We start from the raw sequence: 22619 nt of genomic DNA, 5'->3' as shown, positions 1-22619 counted from the left end.
GTTCCTTCAATCTGCGAAGTACTCGCGCTATCAGAGGAATCGACGGAAAAGCATACAGGAACTTGCCTGTCCAATTCACTGAGAAGGCATCCCATAGTGACAGGTGTTCTGGATATCTGGGGGCGGACATGTGACATTTCTTGTTGCTTTTTGTGGCAAAGAGGTCGATATCCGGAAGCCCCCACTCGAGAAATATCAGTTGAACTTCTGCATCATCGAGCTCCCATTGGTGGGAAGTTGTGTAGTCTCTGCTCAGCTTGTCTACCAAGACGTTGTCAACTCCCGGTAGATTTTCTGCTTTGATCTGAACTTTGTGCTGTAGCGTCCAAGTCCAAAGCCTCTGTGCTTCTTGGGACATCTCCGATCTCGTGCTTCCTTGCTTGTTGGTATAATGCATGGAGGTTGTGTTGTCCATCTGGATGGTTACCACCTGCCCTGCTAGTAAGGGGAGGAAGACTTTTAGTGCCCAGCGTATTGCTCTGATTTCCAAAACATTGATATGTAGATTGGACTCTTGATCTGACCACGCACCCTTTGTTTGCAGATCTGCCAGGTGTGCCGCCCAGCCTGATAGCGATGCATCTGTTCTGAGGAGAAGGGTTGATGTCGAAGCTTGGAAAGGTATTCCCTGCAACATATTTTGAGGTGTACACCATTGGAGTGCTTTGTGGTAGGCTCCTGGGAGTTGGAGGGCATCTTCCCATGACCTGATGGCTTGTCGCCATTGGCGGTCCAGGGTCTCTTAAATCGGCCTCCTGCAGAGTCTGCAATTTGGTATGAGAAATATACATGAGGAAATCATGCCCAGGAGTGACTTGAAAGAGCGTACTGTGGCTGTTACATTGTCTTGGAACCATGAGGTCAGTTGGAGTCTTGCTGATATCCTGTCTGTTGAAGGCATTATCCTGGGTATGCTGGTGTTGAGTTCTGCTCCCAGAAAGAGCACTGTCTTGTCGGGTATTGGACAGGATTCAGCTTTGTTAATTGAGAAACCTAGCCCCTTCAGCAGGTTAATTGTTTTTGTGACCGCTGTGGTTGCGAGTTTGAATGCGCCTTTCCTTATTAATCAGTCGTCCAGCTATGGAACGTCCTCCGTTCCAGTTTGTCTGAGTTTAGCTGCCACCAGTGCTAGACACTTGGTAAAAACTCTCGGTACTGACCTTAAACAGAACTGTAGAACACGGTATTGAAAATGACACTCCCCTATTGCAAATCTGGGGAAATTTCTGTGGTCGGGGTGGATGGGAATATGAAAGTAGGCAGCTATGAAATCGTGTTTGTTTAATCATGGTAGGGCATTTCTATAAGGATGTCATCTTAATTTGATGCGCGTGATGAATTTGTTTAGCGCTCTCAAATCTAATATCTGTCTCCACTGACCGTTCTTTTTTCTCACAAGGAAAAACCGGCAGTAGAAGCCTCTTCCCATTTGATGGTCTGAAACCGGTTCTATGGCTGCTTTTTGAAGCAGCTTGCAAATTTCCAATTTAATAGTTTTCATGAGATGCACCTTGCATGAAATGGGAGGGAGGGATGGACGTTGATCCAAAAATTCGATAGTGTGACCCTCGAGAATCACTTGCAACACCCACTTGTCTGATGTTATCCTCCGCCAGCGTTGGTAATAGCGGCTTACTCTTCCCCCCCACCGGGGTGTGACGTGGGAGGGGAAGATAGGAGTTGTCAATTTTGTTTGCTTTGAGTTTTGGCCTGGTTAGAGCCACGTCTCCCCCTTTGGCTGTACCTGGTCGTCGACTGATGGTATCTGTGGTCTTGAAAGGTTTTGCCATGTTACTTTTGACTGTAGGATGGACGGTTAGCTCCTCTGTATTTGGACGATGATCATCGAAAGGGTCGAAAGGATATGTGCTCCTCATCTTTAAGAGAACTGATGGCTCGAGCTGCATCAGTGTCCGTTTTTATTCCTTTGAGCTTGTCATCAATCTTTTTCCCAAAGAGATCGTGCCTATCAAAGGGCATATCCAAAATTTGAGCTTGGACCTCTGCCTGAAGTTTGTTGCCTTCATCCAGGCTTGCCTTCTCAGGAGCGTACCATGGGCCATTTGCCGAAAACCTGATTCTGCTACGTCCACCGATGCGTCAATCATATGATCGGACATAGCTCCACCGTCCGAAATGATTGCTTTAGCTTCTTCCTGAAATTCCGCTGGTAAATGTTTGGATAACTTAGACATACGAAGCCATAGCTCAAGATCCAGTCACGCTGTCATGGCTAGCGTGTTGCCCGCCCTGATGGTAAGGGAAGCTGACGAAGACACTTTTCCGCCCATTGCCTCCAATTTACACCCTTCTTTATCAGGTGGGGCTGATAATGGCGATGAAAAGTTATCCCATTTTTTCCTGGCTGCCACTGTGATTACGGAATCTGGCTTAGTATGCCCTCTTAGGCATAGTGGTGCCGTGTCCGGGGCTTTGTACTTCTTTTCTGGTCGTGAGACGAGTGAAGGTGTGGACAGAGGAGTAGACAATATCTTTGCTCCTGAGTCCCATATGGTATCTAGAAGAGGGATAGCGGTGACTGTTCTTTTACACTTATCCCTATGTTAATATAGAACTGACTTATTTTCTTCCGACGTAATTTGTAACTTGAATAGATCTGCCGCCATGCCAATAATCGTATGGAACGATACCAAATTGTCAGGTGGTGAAGTATTGTATGGTTGTATTGGATTTTTTAATTGTTTTATAGAGCGCACCGGGCCCATGGGCATCTGGGCACATTACAGTGTTCATGGTTAGAGATGACATGGGCATGGACTACATATACATACGAATACATTTTTGCAGGAGAAGTGTACATATTTACAATAGATACATTAATTACCGTTAATTACAGTTACTTGGAGGTAATATACACGATTGGGTACAGGGATACATGTGCAAGTGGTCACAGGTTTCGGGACTGCAGCCATCTTTTAACATTGGTCTTAAAGTAGTGGAAGGGAGATGTGGCTTTTAAGGAATCGGGGATAGAGTTCCATAATTGTGCTGCCAAGACTGGAAAGCTAGAGCCTCCTGTTTTTTTGAGTTTGAAATTGGGAATTCTGAGGCTGTTGGATTGAGCCTTTCTGATGGGTCGTGCTCAGGCATGTTTGGTGAATCTGTCGGTGAGGTATAGTGGCGCTTGGATGGAAAGACATTGGTTGAGTGACTTGACTTTGATTCTGTCATTTATGGAAAGCCAGTTGGTAGAGCGTCTCACGTGGGAGATATGCTGAGTTTTGGGGATGCCAAGAGCAGATCTTAAAGCATTGTTTTGGAGTGTCTGGAGTTTTTGGTATTGTGTTTACTGGTACCCAAGTATAGGGCATTGCAGTAGTCCAACTTGCAGAGGATTAGAGCCCTAGCAATCGTGATGCAGCTTTCTGTGGACAGAAAAGGTTTACCTTCATGAATTAGTTTACACGTGTAACTCGTGGCAGAGCCTGTGGCGTTGATTTGTTTATTGAGGTTGAGAGCGGAGTCCAGGTAGAAGCCTAAGGTCTGTTACGCTCACCTGGTTCCCACGGGGGCATCGACCGGAACTGGGCCGCTGTAGTTTCCACCAGCGCGACGTGTAGCACCGAGATGACTGACTGGACTGACACGCTCAGCCTAGTTTGTCTGGCTCGCAAGAATATTCTTCTGCAAAGGAGAAGAGGAATTAACCACCCGTGGAATTGAGTGTCAACCCACCTTCCCCACTCCCGTTGTATTCCCACAGATCACTCTTGATGTCCCCTCCTTAGTCTCACCTGATGGCTTGGAAGGATGAGCTCTCCATCCTGCGTCGACCGCAGGGGCACTTTGATGACCAGTTACTTCACTGGCGTAGAGGAATTGGTGAGTTCCAGTATTGACTCTAAAGTCCAATTGTTCATAAGAGTTCAAATGTCTGATCTTCACTCTGTACGATTCCTTGCAGGTTGCCAATTAATCCACTCAAAGATTTCCAAATGGCAATTGGTAAGATTCAGGTAAGTCTATTGTGGTTTTCCACTTAGGGGCCGTGGTACGGCGATGAAGCAGAGTTGACTGCGCTGACCCGAGATGAGGTGAGTACCTCCCGTGGTAAATCAGGTAAGTCCTTGGGGGCAGCTTGTAAAGCCTTAGAGAGTCCCCTTGCTCACCTTGCGGTCTTTGTCTCCTTAGGTGTCGGAGGGCGGCCGCGAGATGGAGAGAGCGTGATGGAATGCTGAAGTACCGCCAAGTAGGTGAGTTCAGCGCAGCGCCGTAGGAATGCGAAGCGACTTCTGTCTTTCAGTTCTGTGGCGAAATGGATCAGGATTCAGGTAAGGATTAAAGTTAAAACTCCTGTTCTAACCTTTATCCTTCGTTTCTTCTTGTTTCAGGAGTCTCAGGACTGAAGCGGGCGTGGCTGAAGACTGGAGCTGCTGAAAACACGGTGAGCATTACGCTGCAGCAAGCAGAATAACGCGAAGCACGTGTGGCTGTCCGGGCGTGGTTTAAATAGCCTTGGAAGAAGATCCAGGTAAGTATTCTTCCACAGCCCCATCCAAGTAACAAAATAGTCCCTTCAGTAAAATAGTCCCTCCTAAGCCTCATTTGGCTTGAGTCTTCATGCAGCATGGTCTGCTTCAGGTAAGTTATCAATAATGAGCCTGGCGCCATAGGCGCCAGCACTGCACCCAAACAGCCCCTAACTGGGGCTTTTGGGCATGCTCCAAGTGGCATGATGCCTGCTTCTGGGGCTGCTGGGCCTGATCTGGTCTTCCGGGGGCAGGCATCATGACAGGTCTGTACTTCCTTGGAGACTTTAATCTTAATTCCATCAATAATGACAGAATTGTATTGGGGAGAGAGTTTAGTCAATCTGTTTGAGGAACCAACAATTAAGAGCTCTGATTTTTCATCGCTGAGGCATAAGCCGTGGGTGGCCACCCATGTTTGAATAATTAAGTAGATTTTATTGATCATGGTTACATCTTTGTCATAGTCTCCTTGGATGTGAATGAGAATCTGGTTGTCAGCATACTTGGTATATGAAACACCAAGATTGTAGAGTATGTTGAAGAGGGGCTTGGTAAATATATTATACAGGGTTGGAGAGACACAGGACCCTGTGGTACTGCGCATGTAATAGGTACTGGGTCTGCTGCGGAGAGGGTGAGAAGACTCATGGATCTGTTATCCTGGAAGGAGCTTATCCATGTGGTGGCTTCCTTGGAGAAGTGGGCAGCTGTTTTTAGGTGGTTGCACAGGACTTTGTGGTCGACCAGGTCGATTGCAGCGGATAAGTTCAGAAGGAGAAGAATGGAGGCTACTCCTTTGTCTTTCCGGTCATCAAGTTGATTCTTTATGTCAATAAGGGCAGTATATGTCCCATGTGTAGGTCTGAAGCCTGATTGGCGGGTGCCGAATAGGTTGTTAATCTCCAGATAAGCTTGTATCTGGAGATAGGGAGCTTTATCGAGGATTTTGAGAAGAAAAGGTATGGTTGTGATTGGGCTGCAATTGGTCGGAATGCTGGGGTCTAAATTTGTTTTTCTTAGTAGGGGGTAGTACCCAGGCATCTTTAAAATTGTTGGTAACTGAGCATGCTTTGAAGGAGGAATTGATGAATGTGGTGAGGAAGGGAGCTAGATCCTTGGCGGCTTCTTTAATAATAGGTGCTGGACAGGTGTCCCCTAGGCATTTGGATGGTTTGAGGGAGGTGATGATCGTTTCAACCTCAATAGTTGAGATAGAATTGAATTTGAATTGGTGATTAGGTTTAATTTTTTTAGTGGTAGTTTCTTGCAAGATGCCATCTTGCGTTTCTAGGGCGATCTTATGTAGTGTGGTTTTCTTAGCACTCATTTTCTCTTGAAGCATGGTTATTTTATTGCAAAGGGCATCTTGATTATCAGTACACCAAGAATAGTTTTTAATGCACGTGTCACTGGGAGTGACCAGGGATTCCAATTCCCTTAAGATAGAGGCGATTTCTCTGCTGCTTGAGTTGGCCTTTTTCATTCTTTCATTAAATGTGTCTTTAGTTTGTATGATTTATTTTTTGTACCTATCGGCCAGGGAAGTGAGACAGCTCTTGGTCTGATCAGTTGGGTTGTTTTTCCATCTAGCTTCTGCCTGTCTTTTCTCATTGTGCAAGGCTTTTAGGCTGGGAGTAAACCACAATGCAGGTTTCTCTTTGCAGAGTTTAAGTGGTGCAATGGAGTCTATAGCTGAGTTAATGGTATTGTTATACAAATCAACTAGGTCAGTAGGGTCAGAGGGTAGTTTCACAATAGTTGGTGATAGGTTGGAGCAAAGGTAGGAGATTGGGGACCGTTACGTTTTTTTTGTTTCTTGTTAGGGCAGCTGGAGCCATGGATCTGGCCAAGTTAGTTTGAAGACTATCTTGAATGGTGAATGAGATCAGGTGATGATCTGTCCACATGCACTGCTCAGTATTCGTAATGCAAGATATGCAGTTGATATCTGCAATTCAGTCCAGAGTTCGACCTTTTAGGTGTGTTGGTCCAATGTTCCTAAGTGTGAGGATCTCCTGGAGAATTCTTTTTCCTGGGTTTCTCAATGATGTAGTCATCCCCTTCGCCTTGTGTGTCCGGTTCATGAGTGATCTCCCCTTCTTCAGAGTCTGAGAAGTCTCTGAACGGGTCCTCCTGCCAGTCTGAGACCGAAGCAGTCAAATGCACTATTGTAGGATCCCTTGTAGGTGAGCATGGTCTTGGTCTAGGTGAAGACCTTGGTAGGGAGACTGTTGTCGGTGAAGCACTGCGTGTCCTGCTCCTGATTTGTTCTGGTACCCAGATCATGTAACTAAGTTTTTTTTTTGCTGCATACTGTGTAACCACTAAGATTTATGTATCTTCTGTAACCAGCAAGTATCTCTATAACAGCGCCACAATCCCCAAGGGCTGCTACGTGCTTTATAAATGCTAATAAATAAATAGATAGATCTGCAAGCAGGTTCCAGTGAGTGCTGCCTTTTATGAGGTCTGCTCTTGGGAGGGGAGCTTCTCGGCGTGCTATGATGAGGCGATTGGTCCCTTTGGGGCAACCTTATGTCTCTCGGAGTAGAAGACTGATTACTCTGCCTCTGATGCCTGTTGAATTTGTCAATAATTCTTTGCATTGATTCCATGAGTGTTGGGTCATACGGATCTGCTGGCTCCTCCGTGTGGGTTGCCAGGGCAGGCTATTCTCCTTAGGTGTAAGAACAGGTTGCTCATGTAAGTATTCGGCATGCAAGAAATCTTCCTGTAAAATGCTGTCTGGAAGCTATGCCATCTCTCTTAAGTGAGACAATTGCGATCCTATTGGTTCCTCGTGAGTCTCTGGGATGTAAGGGATCGTGTCCATTGGTTTATCAGAGTTGCCCTCATTGGATGGTGTAACTGGGATGTCCACAGACAGTGTTTTAGGCTTGTTTTTCTCAGTCGATAAGGGAGTTGACAGCTTCGTCATCGGCGCGGATCGCTCCATCAACGACTTTGTTGAAGAGTGATGATCCCTTTGCTGCGTCAACGAGAGCTTTGTGGATGAGTGATGGGATTCCTTCGTCGAACAATTGCTTCATGGATGCCGATTTCGACGACGAGGACTTGTTCATCGATGATGAGGTTTGGAGAGTCTTCGTGGATGTTTTCAGCTTCGTTGGCGGTCTGGTCGTCGACAAGCCTTTATCACTGGTGCTGCTCGTAGACGGCGTTTTCATGGACGATTGCCCCCCCCCATCAAAGAGTTTTTAGAAAACGCATCCTTATCTTTGGAGGTAGTTTTTCCTGGTCCCCAGAGCCAAGAGCAGGCGTGAGGGAAGTCATCTCCACCTTTCTTTTGCTTTTATGTGAAGGGGAAGTGCTCCTATCCACTGAAGAGGCCCCTCTCTTTGAAGTTTGCCTCTCAGATGGCTTCATAGATGGAAAAGGGGCTGTCTAGACAGATACCTCATCAAAAGAGTGCCTTTTTGGCTCGAGGTGTAGCAAAAGTCTCCTGTGCCTGTCTTGTAAGGTTTTGGTGGTGAAGGTCTTGCAAATGCCGCATTTGTGGATGTCATGAGGTTAAAGGCAGAAGATGCACTGCTCATGAGGGTCCCTCATATAAACAAGTTGCTTCCTGCATCTGGTGCAGTCCCTGGACAGGGAAGTTTTTTTGGCAGTTGGTTCGTCAACCATGGTGTGAAGTGGAGTTTCACTTGACGAAATAAGGTCGACATTTTGTTTTCTGAGCCCATAAACACACACTCAGTAGAGCTTGATCAGGACATAGAAACTGCTAACATAAGAAAAAAAGAAAAAGCTCAGAGAGCTGGAGGATTCCTTCTGTCTGTTAGACTGCGGTAAAAAATCTGAAGATGGCGGAGCTTAAGAAAGTGAGGTGGAGGGACTACACAATTGAACGCCTCATTAGCCATCATGGGCAATATAAATTCATGTTCCTATGGAAATAATGTATACATTTAATTTTTAATAATTATTTTAAATCAATGAGGATTCCCGGTCTGACGACGGGGAATATTCAAGCATCTGAATCTATGAAAGATCCAATGCTGGCGAAATACTGTGTCCCACTCTGCAAAGTCTCCCCACTACCCTGGGCCTCGTCTCCACCAGGTAGGTGATTCTCCTGCAGTACACCACCCCCAGGAAGAGTCTGCCCTCTCCTGGCCACCTGGGAGGATATTTTAGGCAGCGTTTTAGTGGGGGATCCGCAGGATTCTCCACAGTACTTTGTAATGTCTTTGTATAAAGCTTAATAAAATCTATTACAAGCTAAACATGGCCAAGACCATTCGCCTGAATAGTTCTAGCGAAAGTCATTTTCACAGAATTTACAACAGAAGCACGAAGAAAGGCAAATCCAGATGAGGAGGAGCAAGGGAGCAGAGCCAGAAACCGACATTCTAGACACAAATTCCTCCTTTCTACAATGTCACACTAACATTTATAAACCAGGGTATACGACACCAAGGAGTAGGTTTCCACCTTTACATTTCTGGAGCACTGAAGAATGGTGGGGTGCAAGCTGATGTTTGTGAAGTCATAATATATGCCATCATAAACATGGTTTTCAACCGGCTGTCTGTTTCGACTGATCAACAACTGTTCTTGGACATCACAGTAGACTGATGAATGAATATACCTTATGGGCAGCAACACACATTTTTTGTAACTGTTTTAGTTGAATTTGAGGCATCTATAATCGTGTACCAGGACAAATTGAATGGTATAGAGGTGCAGATGATATGCAAAGACACAAACCAGATCCGACAGACAGTGTAAAGGGCCCATTATTTCAGATGGGGGGGAATGTATTTGAAAACCCCATAGAGAGCCTCTATTGGCCCTTTATTTGAAAAGAAAGGTTTTAAGGGCTCTTCAAAACAAGGCTCTAATTTCTCAAGGGATTCTGTCCCACAATTTGGGACCTGGAACGGTCAACCTTCTGTCTCCCCTTGTAACACAGCAGGATCGAGCAATTTTCAACAGCAATTGTTCCCCGGAGCATAACATCCAGAGCGATACCAACTAAGTTTATCCCCCAAATATGAAGGGGCAGAACCCTTGAACCTCTTGAAGATCAGACACGGTAAAGCTGATTTTACCTTCAACTTCCAGCCAGTGGAAAGCCCAGCTGGCAGCAAAAACATGGGCAGACCTGCTCAATTGACATACCAATCTGTGCCCTTTGCAATTTCTGGCGCTGCTTAGCCAGAATTCCAGCAAGAAGGCTGTTGCAGTAGTCCAGATGTGAATTTATTAAGGAACCTAGTGCAACAGCATGGTCCTCACTTGGAATAAACGACAGAACTTGTCATAACAGACGCAGAGAGTAGAACACTGCCTGGACGTTGGCACTGACGTGGCTTTCACTGCCAAGTTTATACTGTGAAATACATCCAGGATTTGTAATTTTGGAGGCAAATTTTAGTTCGCACCCCAAAAAACATGCAAGAAGATGTTTCGGTCCAAACAAGCCAACCTCGGTTTTGGTTCTATAACATTGCTATTTTAGTATTGTTCTATAACACTACTTTGCAGACGTATGATAAACACACAATGAACGTCCTTCCAGTGCATTGTGAGCATAGCATGGTATAATACCCTCAGAGCCTCATGTCGAAGAACACAGTACCCTAAATGGGGACATGCCTGTGGCACAGAAGAATTTCCAGAAGGTAGAATTGTATCAGTGAAAGACCAATCAAATAGTCAAGCTGTTCATTAGAGAATATCTTGTGACTAATGGAAATTAACATAAGATTTGGGTCAAAAAGAATGTTTGTACATGCAATGTGATAGATGCAGATAATACCTTAATCATTGCTAAGGGTGTTTCTCGCTACTATTATTACATCATTTTATCTCGAAAAAACATTTTTCAGAGACTGAAAAATAATTGTGGGCTTTTACTGAACAAATGTTATGGCCAGCTTACCTTGGACATGATAAAGGCGTACTGTGTGTGTCAAATGATGGAAAAAGCAAGTAACCTCTGAGAAAATCCCTCCACGAGTGACTCTTCTGATAGGAGGCTCAGCAAACACATAAGGCTGAAAAGAAATGTATTATTGTTGAGATTTTCTACATTATCCTTGAGCACTGACGAGTTTACTTTAAGCAAAAAGACAGCTCCAACATACCCCTGCACATACAGGACCAAGTCAATGTTAAGACTTTCTCCGTAAAATCAAAGAAACAATGTTAGACAAAATGAAAATAAGCAAATACAATCTGTCTTATTCAAACCTAAAAGTATGTTACTAAACATAATGTATACTAGGAAAGGCCACTCAACCAAACCAACTGGAAGGAACTAGAAGCAAGGCTCTAAATACAAGCAAGCCTCACAAGCATTTAATCTGCATGCTGACTGGATTGTTAGAAAACCACATAGCAATTTGAGAAAACGCTGACTGGAGCAAAATGAGACTGCAGTCCCTGCAAAATAAGACGCAAATCCCAGAAACAGAAAGGGGACCACAGAGGAGGGTGTCATGGAAGATAAACTGTCCAGAAACACAAGGTTCAGCCATTAAGCTCTAAAGTCCTTAATACCCAATAACTTACCAATCAAAGCAAACAAAAGAAATATCTTCATGGTGAGTCTGGTGATTCTAGGTCCTTGTACTGCCTTCATAACAACTGGTTGGGATAGCCTTCACCGCAGGCTGGATATAAAAAAGAAGCTTCTCCAAAAGGGGATGGTGACTATTTAAGGCTTTTAAGAACAGTGCTCTGAATGCACAAGCATTCCTCCATGCACCCTGCCGTGCCCCTACCCATGCGTCACCAACCGACAACAGTTCCACCCTTTTTTCCCACTGCGGAGGTTGCGATACAGCATATGCAGAGGGGGGGAGCAACTCAAAGGGGGTTGTGAAGGAGGAAGAGCAAGGACTAGGAGTGCAAGAATCATCAAGAACATACTTTTTTGTACTCCACTGCCCTGTTCTCTCCTCCTTCCCAAATGGCTGGGAGATCCATGAAATGGGTGGAGGAGACCACATACGCCTGGCCGTGGTTCAAGCAGTACTTGCTGGCCAAAGAGAGCATCCGTCCTGGAGAAGGTACCCAAAGAACAATGCCTGACAAAGGCATGAAGAATAGCCCAGGTAGCAAGCAGCTCAACAGATGTCTGTAATGGGGACAGGTTTCTGGAAGCATGATTTAGCTCTGGTACAATGAGCATGTATAAATACAAGAAACTATCCATCTAGAGACTGTAGCTTCACTCGCTCTGTTGCCAGGGGATGGACCCCAGAATGCAATAACCAGATGGGTGGACTTCCTTAAAGAATGTGTTCTCTCCAGGTAAACTCTAAAGTTCTGTGCACAGTCTCCTCTGCTGAGGAAGCGGGAGGTCTATGGTGGAAGACCAGCAAAGCAATCTGCTGATTTAAATGAACATTTGAAGACATTTTTCGAATGAAAACTGGCAGTCTGGAACAATCTTGCCTCTCTGAAAAAAAGAGCCTGAAGCTCAGTCACTCTTCTCACAGAGGTAATGGCATCCAAGAAGGATGTTTATCCACGAGAACAGGTCCAAGTCTAAAGAAATTAGGGGTTTAAGGGGCCCACACATAATAGCAGCCAGAATGAAATTAAGATCCCATGAAGGGAGATGTTCACAGAAAGTGGAGTGGAGATGAAGCCTCTCAAAATGCTGCTTACTATCATTCTTCAAAGAAAAGATCTCAGACGAATTAAGGTAGGCGGCCATGGCAAACAATGCTTAACAGGACTGAACCTGAATGCTGCAAACTACTAAAAAAGTCATGAAAGACTAAACATTGTCTAAAGAGGATTGCAGTCCTTCAGGAGAGACCAGTACCAAAACCTGAGCAAAGTGCTCTTATATTGGCTTGTTGAATCCTTCCTTCCTACCTTGACCAAGAGGTGAGCATCAGAGATGACCGCATTGGCAGAAACTAGTTCTTCAGGAACCAGGCGCTCATCAATGATAGGCAAGGGAGAAGAACCACCCCTCCCTGTTGTATTAAGAGGTCTCTGTTCCTGGCCAGGAGATGAAATAATCCCGCCGAGAGCAGGAGAAGGCCCAAGAATCATTTCGGCCAATGTTAGTAAGTGGACACGAGAATACACTGCTACTGCAGGCTTCCATAAAGGTTCCTGAAATCCAGGGAATTAGAGGAAAGGGAGGATATGTGTAAAGATACTTTCCTGACCAATCCATGATAAAGGAGTCGGCTAGGAAGACTACGACGCAACCCGATGAAAGGTGTACTTTTGAAAGATGGTTGCTTTCTTTCGCACTTGACACAAAAGGACCAAGGAAACGGGTCTCAAGCCTGAGTGTACCCTTATACATTCACACAATAGAACTCAGGTTGATTAATTCTGTGGGGATATTTTCACAAAATATTTTAATTTTTGTTTTTAGTTCGCCCTCTAGAGAGGTACTTGGGATTACTTCAAAAAAGGCTGCTTCATAGATGAAAAAATAGTAATTTTATTTGATTTCTCTATCCACAGGGTATAAAAAGGAGGTACAGATCAACATATTTCTATTGAATCTCCCGTATCCTCTTCTGTTCTGATCTTTCATGATTAGTTTTCAGAATCCAGGTTACAGGTTATTAAATGATTCCCATCTTTTTGATGGGGAGTCCTGAATCGGGGAGCCCAGGTGGGTTTTGAATTCATTGTTTTGCTACGCGAAGCCAAGAACATATCCGCGCACGGACCAGCATCTTCCTCGGTGAGGATCCTGAAAGGAAATCTGCATTAGGACGTTGTGAATAATAATTTATGAATGTTCGACCACCAGAGGAGACAGTCCTGGAGACAGTAAAGGATCTGAACCTGCTTGTCCTGTGCATCCCTCATTTGGCCGCAATGTACAGCCAAATTAAGCTGTGTGCGGCACATGTGCAGTCTCACCATGGGCACTGCTAGTATGTACAGCGTCATGAGCCCCAGAAGGTGCTCAAACCACCATGCCGAGGTCAGACTGTGGTCAAGAAAAGATGTGCTGTGGCTAAGCCCTCTACCACTCATTCTTGTATTTGAATCTCTTTTCCAACCGGACAATCCCATAAAAATCCTACGAACTCCAGCCTTTGTATCGGGATAGACTTTTTAGCATTGATGGAGCACCAATAAGAACATGGTCTAATAGAAGAAGGAGTAATGTCTGACCTGGAGAATTCACTCTGATTAGCCAGTCTTCCAAATACTGGTGCACGCGAATTCCTCTCGTACATAGGAAGGCTGCTCAGAAAGGGTGGTCTGCTAACCAGTCTCACTTTCCTCAAAGTCCATGCAAAAGCAAAGTATACGCCTGGGCCCTGCTGCATCAGTATCCTGATCTGAAGCACCTGCTCTCCAGAGACACAAAGCAGGTGCAGAGGTCACAGGTGAGAGCTGGGGTGACAACATTGACACTTCAGCACAGAGGCTGCTTTTTAAATAGGTACCCTTGTTCCAAAACCACATAACAGAGTTACTATTCTGGTGGCAGTTGTAAACTTTAAGATCAGCGTTGGGGTTTGGTGACTGGTGTGGCTCGTAATTATTAAAGCCACACCGGATTGGTATCATCATACATAGGTTTGTCCTGGGAACCCAGACCAGCAATGGACAGGCTGCATGTATTCTCGCTAGACTGACCATCTCTACTGCAAACAGCAGGGCAGGAGCAAGTGGGAGTTGCCTCTTTTGATCCTTGTGAGGTTGGGTAACTCTTCAGCAAGACAGCCCTTCAGTAGGAGCTATCCTGAGAAACCGGAATCAAAGGGCACACCCTACACAAAAGGACTAGCCTCACAACAGGGTGCTGCATACCAATGGCCCTTTGATGTTACGGGTCTGAGAAGGGGTGGTGTTAGTGCAGCCAGAGGGAGCTCAGCACAGTTGGAGAAAGTTTCCATCATCTTGTTTCTCTCTGTACCTCTCCTTCATGCTGGTCTCCTCCACTTCCTTTACCAAAAAGCAATGTGGGTATGATGCAAGAAAGCAAAGACCACTTGTCACAAGAACACGGATTGGACCCCTTAAAGCAGGCTTCTCTCCTTTAATTTACTTTTGGACTATTGAGGACTTAAGGAAGAATTAATCAGGACCTCTTTTGGGAAGAGTATCTTTCCAAAGCCCTCAGCTATTGAGGTGAAGGAGTATTCAAAGGAAGGGGCAAAATCTGCTCCCTAACCCACTCCCATGGCACATTGGTGGCAGCTCCTGCTGAGGACCAGCACCGGTCACTCTACACTAGGGGTGCAACGGTATACCTGTGTAAATACAGTGAACTCTTCTACTTACCCAGAATAACCATTGCCTTTTTTATAGCAGTTTACCCTACATTAGACCGCAGCTATGACTGCTTTTGTGATTAAAACAGCATCTCCAGTGAGCACGGAGTGGTTTCTGTCTGCCACACTGGGCTGTCCATGCTGACTTGTCTGGCAGGTGCATATTTAAGATTGTGGTGTCAGGCCGCAGTGAAGTATTTCTACCTAAGGCTCCAGACCAGAAAGAGTTAAAGATTCACTTCGCTGTTTTTGGAAAATCGCTCATAGCATGCTTGAGTGGCCCCATCGATATACAAGGAACAAATAGAAAACCTGGTGACCAGCAGACATGTTCAATGCTACAGTAAAGCTCTGACTGGGAGCCTCCAGCACAGATGTATTTTGGCACTTTAGGTGATGATATATTTAGAAGAAAGAACACTCATTTTATTTTAGGCGGGCCTCCAAGAGCCAGTGCCCAACTTCCAGGGACATTCACAACTCCCGTCAGAGATCATAAGTCTGTTTGTGCTGTGTGCCACAGAGCCGGCCATTTCTTCTAACAGGCCCATTTTAAATGTATGCCATAACATTGAGGGGTCAAAGACATATGTAGGCAGCTGCAAAAGTGGGCATTTAATTATTTGTTTACCCTTTTGTTTGCATTGGAATGAAATGTAGTGTGCCTTGGATGAAACAGTCAGGCTTGTTGCTTACCATCTATTCCAGTTTTCCCCAACGTAAAGCTGGGGAGCAACATGTTGCTCACAGCACCCTAAAATGCTGCTCGCCCGTTGTTCTGGGCTGCTGTAGGGATGCCAAGAAGGAGGAGGTGCTACAGTAATGCGAGAGGAATGGCAGTGTAGGATGAACCAGGAAAGCGAGGGAAAGCTAGCAGGTAGATGACATAGGACTTGCTGTGGAGGCATCATCACGGTAGGCTGTAGGACAGGGGTTGGGTGGTCATATGGGTCCGCATAGCAGAGTCTGGTAGTAAGCTCATGATGTTGAGCCTATAGATTTGGGCGGCTGTATGAAGATCTATCTAATAAAATCAAAAGCCAGAACCACCTCCTGCAGCACCCACACTGCCAGTGCGGTTTGGGTGTGCAATGTGCATTGACCCAATGAGGTGGGCTTTCAGGAGAACCTGAGGCTAAAACCTAGGGAAACCTGGCAAGCTTAGGGATGAACAATGCTACTGCTGCTGTAATGATCAGTAAAACCATCAATTGAACCCTCAATTACAAGGGCTGTCTATCTTGTCAACTCTCCACAATCGCAACATCAGTTGGAGCAGGAGCATTAGCTGGAGAAGGTACTTAACTTTGTCCAGGAAGCACAGTAACCAACTGGGCCTCTCCTTTTAGTATCATGTTAGGGTGAAATAGGGATGCTAATAGAAGGTGCATAATGAGCAAATGAGTGAAAATTACCGAAGTTCCAATTGGCATTTTTGTACATGCAAGATTTGTGTGTGTATTCATCAATCACATCATTTCTTAGAAATGTTCTATACGCCAAAGAAATGGTCTCGTTGTTGTATGATAAATGTTTTTTATACAGCCAGTGTACACTTGCAAAGGCATCTTGGCGCTGTAAAAAACCCTCAAAACCAGATGCATGTACCAACCTAATTGCTATAGAAATAGAAGTGTTTTGATATTATGACAAACCTCTGGTTTGAGATTATGGCAGATTTGAGTGGGGAGATACTTCCAGCTTGGCTGCTTGAAGCCCATTTTACCCATCTGGCCTTTGGTGTAGTCAGCAAACCTTCTGCTACTAAATAAAGTTCTCTGATAGGGAGCTAGATGGGCAAAATAAGTGACCCATAGGTCCATGTTTGTGCCTTGTGAGTAATTGTATTTTTCTGTACCCATGAACAGTTAAAATGTGGATCATTGATCAATAGGTGGCATGCATGGCCAATTGTCCATCATTGAATCATTTGCATATGCCTAACTTATACAGGCAAGATTTACATTTAATGCAATCACGCATATTTATCAACAATTTTCCATACTCCTTGCCATTGGCATATCCTCACTATCAGCTGGGGGGTGACTACTGGATTGACTAGCAGGTAGCAGTCCACCAGTGTGCTTTATCATCACCGGGCACTGTGTAGCCTGCCTCTGAGAAGGGGTGTGTCCCTGCTACATATTTTGTTTGTAATGCGGAGCAAACATAGCTCACCATAATGAGAGGATGGTGGGGGATCAGAATTCTGGCCCCGCAATCACACGCTGAGTTCTCTCCTGTCAATCAGTGTGTTTTCACTATAGAGAAGAGGGGTGTGCCATCCGGCCCTCTATTTAGCACGTACTGAGGGTGCAAGCAGGTAAGTGTATGAATTGTTTTTGTATGTTTGTAAATATGTGCGTGTGTATGTTTGTTTATATGTATGCATGCATGGAAGTAGTTTGAATGATGTATGAATGTGCGGGTGAAGAGTTTGCATGTCATATGAGAGCAGGTGTGCATTCAAGCATGAAGGGGGAGCTGGTCACTAAATTTAGGTTTGCAGGCTGCTGGAGGCATAGAATTGTTTTTCGCTTTACCCTTGATGCACAGTAAAGATTCTCTAGTGTGCTTTAGGCAGAAAGCAAACAAGTGTTATTACATGGCTAGACGGGGCGTACATTGGCGGTGCCTATCTAGCCATATATTTTTTGTGTGATATGGCAGTTTTGTACTGGGCATCAAGGATAAAAAGCAAACAAATCATTAAGTGGCTAGACTGGCCTTCATTGTTACAGCCAATCTGGATACACTTTCTTTCTGTGGCATTGAATGTGTTTCCTAGCGTTATTCTATGGTAACACTGGCATATATTGGTGCAGCCTGTTTGTACATGCATGGGCAGGGCATGGATAAAAATGGTTTTTATAATGGAATTATGTTGTCAGCAAAGGCCTCATGAACACACATTGAAAAATGCTCCTGTGCACTGTTGGGACCTTGCATCTATTGAGCTTTTTGCATACACTTCCATACAAAATAGAGAGCAAACTGTTGCTTTTTACCCATAGTCTGAGCAAATATTCACGCCTCTCCAATTAAACATTTCACCAGCCGCCACTTCTAATTTCAAAAGGTAGAACTACCTAACCACTCTGCACAGCAGTATTTGAATGCTTGACTGTGTGACTAGAATTACTGCCCCAACATGATTACAGATGCATCATTTGCCACTATGTTTCCCAAATATTTCTTGGACAATAACCCTAAAGCCCCAGTAAAGTACACTTTAAATCAAATAGGTTTTTACAAGTGTTAATGGTCTTTTGTGATTATAAATGCCCCGTTTGTCACTTACATTCCTTGAAAACATCAACCTAATCTCAAATTCAGTTAAAAACTAGAACAAAGTTGCCTGGTCTGGATTTGGACCTCCACTTACTATTAAATTGCGGCACATTGATACATTTCATTTCCCAAATTCCACTTGCTACCGTTGCAATCATTTTGCAAACTCCTGAAAGACAATATGTTCCGTTATTTGATAACCAAATGTTGCTCATTGCCCACAAAAGGTTGGGGACCTCTGATCTATTTGGGCAACTAGAGCCTAAATGTATATATTTTACCTGGACTGCAGCACGTGCGTGCTATTAGTGCACACAAATAACCATTCTGCAGACAACTGGCGCTGTCTGAGTTGAAATGCCAGTGTGGTCTCTAGTCACTAGTGCAGCATGGAGGTCTAAGAGTGCGGACAATGGGCGCTGACACACGGATAGTAAGTAAAACGCTCCTTGGGTAGCTCTACATGCAGATTTCCAGTATGAGAAGAGAGCTGATGACAGGCCCAAGAGGAGGAGTTTCTCTTTCACTGACTTAACTGACCTCGGCGCACTTTGCTGGACTGTGAACTGGTGGACACCGACAACAGAATCACTGCGAATGTGAAGGTCATATTTGTGTCCATAGCATAGTATAGAAAATGCAAAGGTCTCATTGTAATTTTTGTGCCATCATCTTTCAGAATATAAATGAGTATTTATTGCAAGATACAGAAAAAGCATCAGCACCAGCCACTGACCTTCAGCATTCTTAGAGGAAGTGATTGTGCCTGAGGAGCCAGACCTGGGGTCTGACTTACAAAGCGTTTTTCAAATGGGATTTTCGCATTTGTTAGGCCTGCCATGCGCATCACTCATGCACACACCATATTAAAGATACGGAGCCTGACGTCCTGTCAACTTGCTTTATTTCGACTCTCACACATTCTGCCTTCCTTCCTCTTTCCTCCCGCTCCCCTTGCCTTGGTCCTCTTAAAGGGGCCATGTCCTTTTCCATATACAACACCTCCCCCGTGCTTAACATGAAAGTCCAATTACATCTGTTCGATGAGTCTCATTGGCTTCTTTATTGTCCGAGGGGGTCTCCCTGGTGATCTGCGGCTCTCGCCGGTTGATTCCACTGGGGGCTCTGTTTCTTCTTCCTCACTAATGTTCTCATTAGGTGTTTCTTGTGTCTCGGGTTCCTCTAGATACAATCTCTTGAAGAATGAGGAGTTGCGGGTGATGTCTCCTAGGTCTCCGGTTGCTGTGACAATGGGTCCCTTAATGGCCGTGATGATTCGCGGTTCGGGACTGTACCGGGTGTCTGTTTTCTTGCGCTGCTTTTGCCGCACTAGGACAGTTTGTCCGATCTCTAGCTGTTGTTCTTTCGCTCTCGTGTTGGCCCATTGCTTTGCCTTCCTCTTCTTTTCGGCGTCTCGTTCTTGATGGCTAGGTCTTCTTCAGGTGTATAATCCTCCCATCGGGGAATGCGCGTTCTGGGTTGGTATCTCACCAGGAGTTCGGCTGGTGGCTTTCCTGTCGCGTCATGTTGGGTATTCTGATAGCCCCGGAGCATGCTGCAGATGGCCTTCGGATGTGGCGTCTGCTCCGCCACTGCCTTTTGTCTTGTCAGTTTGATGGTAGCCATAAATCGTTCCACCATCCCGTCGGCTTGGGGCCACAGCGGGGTGATCTTTTGGTGGTGGAATCCTAGGTGGCTTGCAAAGTTTGCGAATTCCCTTCCTTGGAATGGAGATCCGTTGTCGGTTTTGACAACGTTGGGGATGCCCCATTCGTTGAACAGTTCGTCCACTATGGGTGCGGTTTCCTCGAATGATGTTGACATCGTTTGTTTGACAAAGGGGAATCTCGAATACTCATCTATTATCACTAATAGATAACCCCCTTCTTCTAGGGGTCCATAGAAGACCATTGCGACTTTTTGCCAAGGTCTTGTCGGGAGCGTTGTTAGCTGCAGAGGGTTTGGGTTCGGTCCTTGCGCTGCTAGTTGGCAAGGTCTGCAGTGTTTGAGCATGTCTTCTACTATCACATCCATATATGGGAACCAGACGTATTTCCTGAGGAATCGTTTGGTGTTGTCTATGCCTCTGTGGACTTCATGAGCTAGGGTTGCCAGGGTCTTTCTCAGGTCTCTGGGTGCTACTAGTCTCTTCCCCCGTAATAGGAGTCCTTGGTCTGTGGCTATGAGTTCGTCGTGTATCTTGGACAGCCGGTCAAGTTCTTTCTGGTCTACCTCCTCCATTTCCGTTTTTCTTGTGCAATGCTCTCTCCATTTGTTGGAGCGGGTGAGAGAGACAGCGGCTCTGATTGTCGGGTCCGCTTTGCTTCTTTCCTCAAATGTTGTTAAGGAGATAGTGGGTGGCGTGGCATTTGCTGACAGGTATGAGATATATTCAGTGGCTTCATTTTCTAGCGTGTCCTTTTTGTCCCTTAGGGGGTGCCTGGAAAGGTAGTCCGCTGGATTGGCGCCACCCCCTGGTTTGTGGATAATGGAGTAATCGTACTCTTGCAGTCTTATCCCCCACCGTTCAATGCGGGCGGCATTTTCGTCCTGGGGTTTCCAAAGATTGATAGCAGGGCTTGGTGGTCCGTGACCAGGGTAAATTTCCGACCGATGATGAAATTGTGGTACTTTTCGCAAGCCCATACAGCGGCTAGGCTTTCTCTCTCCGCTTGAGAGTAAGCTTTTTCAGTGTGTGACAGGGCACGGCTAGCGTATGCAACTATTGCGTGATGAGTACTGTCCGAGGGGTCGGTCTGGGCTAGGATGGCTCCTAGTCCCACCGGGCTTGCATCAACTGTAATAATGGTATGCCAGTCTGGATGAAAATATGCTAGTTACCGGTTGTTGGAGAGGCCTTCCTTTATTGCCATGAACGCTTCCTGGCAACGTTCGTCCCAAGTGAATGGTGTATTTTTCTTTAGGAGGTTGCGGAGCGGGTCAGTTATTGAGGCATAGTTTGGGAGGTAACGCGCGCAGTATCCTGCCATTCCCAACAGGGAGCGTAGTTCTGCAGTGGTCGTAGGTGCTTGGAGTTCGGTTATTGCTTTAATTTTGTCCAGGTCGGCTGTTATGCCCCTGTTCGAGAATGTGTGTCCGAAGAATTTTAAGCTTGTCTTGTTGATGTCGCACTTGGGCTCGTTGAGGGTCAGTTCTGCGTCTTGTAGGATGGAGCAGACGGTTCATAGGGCTCTGTCGTGCTGGTCCTGATCTCTCCTGAATATCAAGATGTCGTCACTATAGTTTAGTGCATTCATCTCTGATGCTATGAGCCGTCTGATGGTCTCTTGAAAGATCTCTGCGGCGGACGATATGCCAAAATTTAATCTTTTATATCGGAATAACCCATCGTGCGTTGCGAATGTGGTGATGGGCCGTGACTCTGGATCCAGGACAAGTTGATGATATCCTTGGTTGAGGTCAAGCTTCGAAAAGAACCTGGCTTGGTTTAACCTGATCAGCATGTCTTCCAAGCTTGGGCCCGGGTGCCTGTCCCTTTGGATAGCGGTGTGTGGGATGCGCATGTCAACGCATATGCGGAAACGACCATTGTCTTTGGGGGCGATGACTATTGGCGATACCCACGGTGTTGGTCCATCTGCTTTCTCTATGATATCAATGGAGAGAAGAAGTTGTATTTCTTTTGATACTTGTTCTTGAAGGTGGAAACCCACTTTGCGCGGTGGTTGTGGGACCGGCCCGATGTTGTTGTCAATGTGCAGCTTGATGCATGAGTCTTTTAACATGCCCACCCCTTAAAATAGCCTGGGGAATTGGCGTTTGAGATCTTCTTTCGATAGGGGCTTGTCTGTTATTGACCCGATGAGTCCGTGTGGAAGTGGTAGCCCTTCTATTTCTTCTGACTGGTCGTAGTGTAGGTCAATTAGGGCAAGGGCCTTAGCTGTTCGGTAGCTGAGGAGGCAGCGGCCGACGGACGGGCTCCTTATGACATGTATCGTGGCTGGTATTGTGATGTTTCTATGCCGTAGATTGCATTTGAACTTTCCTTTAGAAGACATGGGTTGTGTCGCTCCCCATTGAAAAATGTGTGTTCTGGATTCTTGCAGGGGGTATGATGAGGCTATGTTACGGTGGATGTCTTCATTCATGACATTTACTGTCGCTCCTGTGTCAATGATGAATCTGTTGCTGATGTTGCCCAGCTGGACCGTCACTCTGGGGGCCGACGTGTCTTCATCTCCAACACTGAGGAGACATACGTACTCTCTGTCGTAGCCATCTTGCCAGTATTGAGTGTGGTCATTCCCTCCTGGGTGATGTTGGGGTGGGAAGCTAAGGTATGGGTCTCTGTCTTGCTCACACGAGCTTGTGGTTTCTCCCTTGTAGGTCACTTCATACTCCACGTTTTGCATGACATTACTCCTGTGCATGTCATAGTTCATGATCTTTTTTGTCTGGCTCGATCTGGAGACCTTTGAGGGCTCTTCCAGTGTTTGGGCGTTGATAAACATTCGCGGAGGTTGAAGTGTTTCTATCCGTCTGGCGAGGTTGGTCTGTGTGAGTTTCCATCATGCGAGTGGCAGGTCTCGGGCGTGATGATCCTCCTTCCGGTAGCAGTTCTTTACACATCATT

General features: G+C 45.6%; 1 protein-coding gene across 1 annotated transcript in view; it reads right to left on the bottom strand.

The window, feature by feature from the left end:
- Positions 1–22619, bottom strand: part of MAN2A1 (mannosidase alpha class 2A member 1) — a 1346034-nt gene that overhangs the window by 320353 nt on the left and 1003062 nt on the right. Inside the window, exon 16 of the mRNA XM_069625484.1 lies at positions 10402–10516. Coding sequence (XP_069481585.1) covers positions 10402–10516 — 115 coding nt within the window. The remainder of the gene's footprint in view (positions 1–10401; positions 10517–22619) is intronic.

Source organism: Ambystoma mexicanum, chromosome 6p, assembly GCF_040938575.1.
Source record: "Ambystoma mexicanum isolate Mex_15411 chromosome 6p, UKY_AmexF1_1, whole genome shotgun sequence".
Taxonomy (NCBI): domain Eukaryota; kingdom Metazoa; phylum Chordata; class Amphibia; order Caudata; family Ambystomatidae; genus Ambystoma; species Ambystoma mexicanum.
Note: the sequence above shows the minus strand (reverse complement) of the source record. Positions and strands in the feature narration are given on the sequence as shown.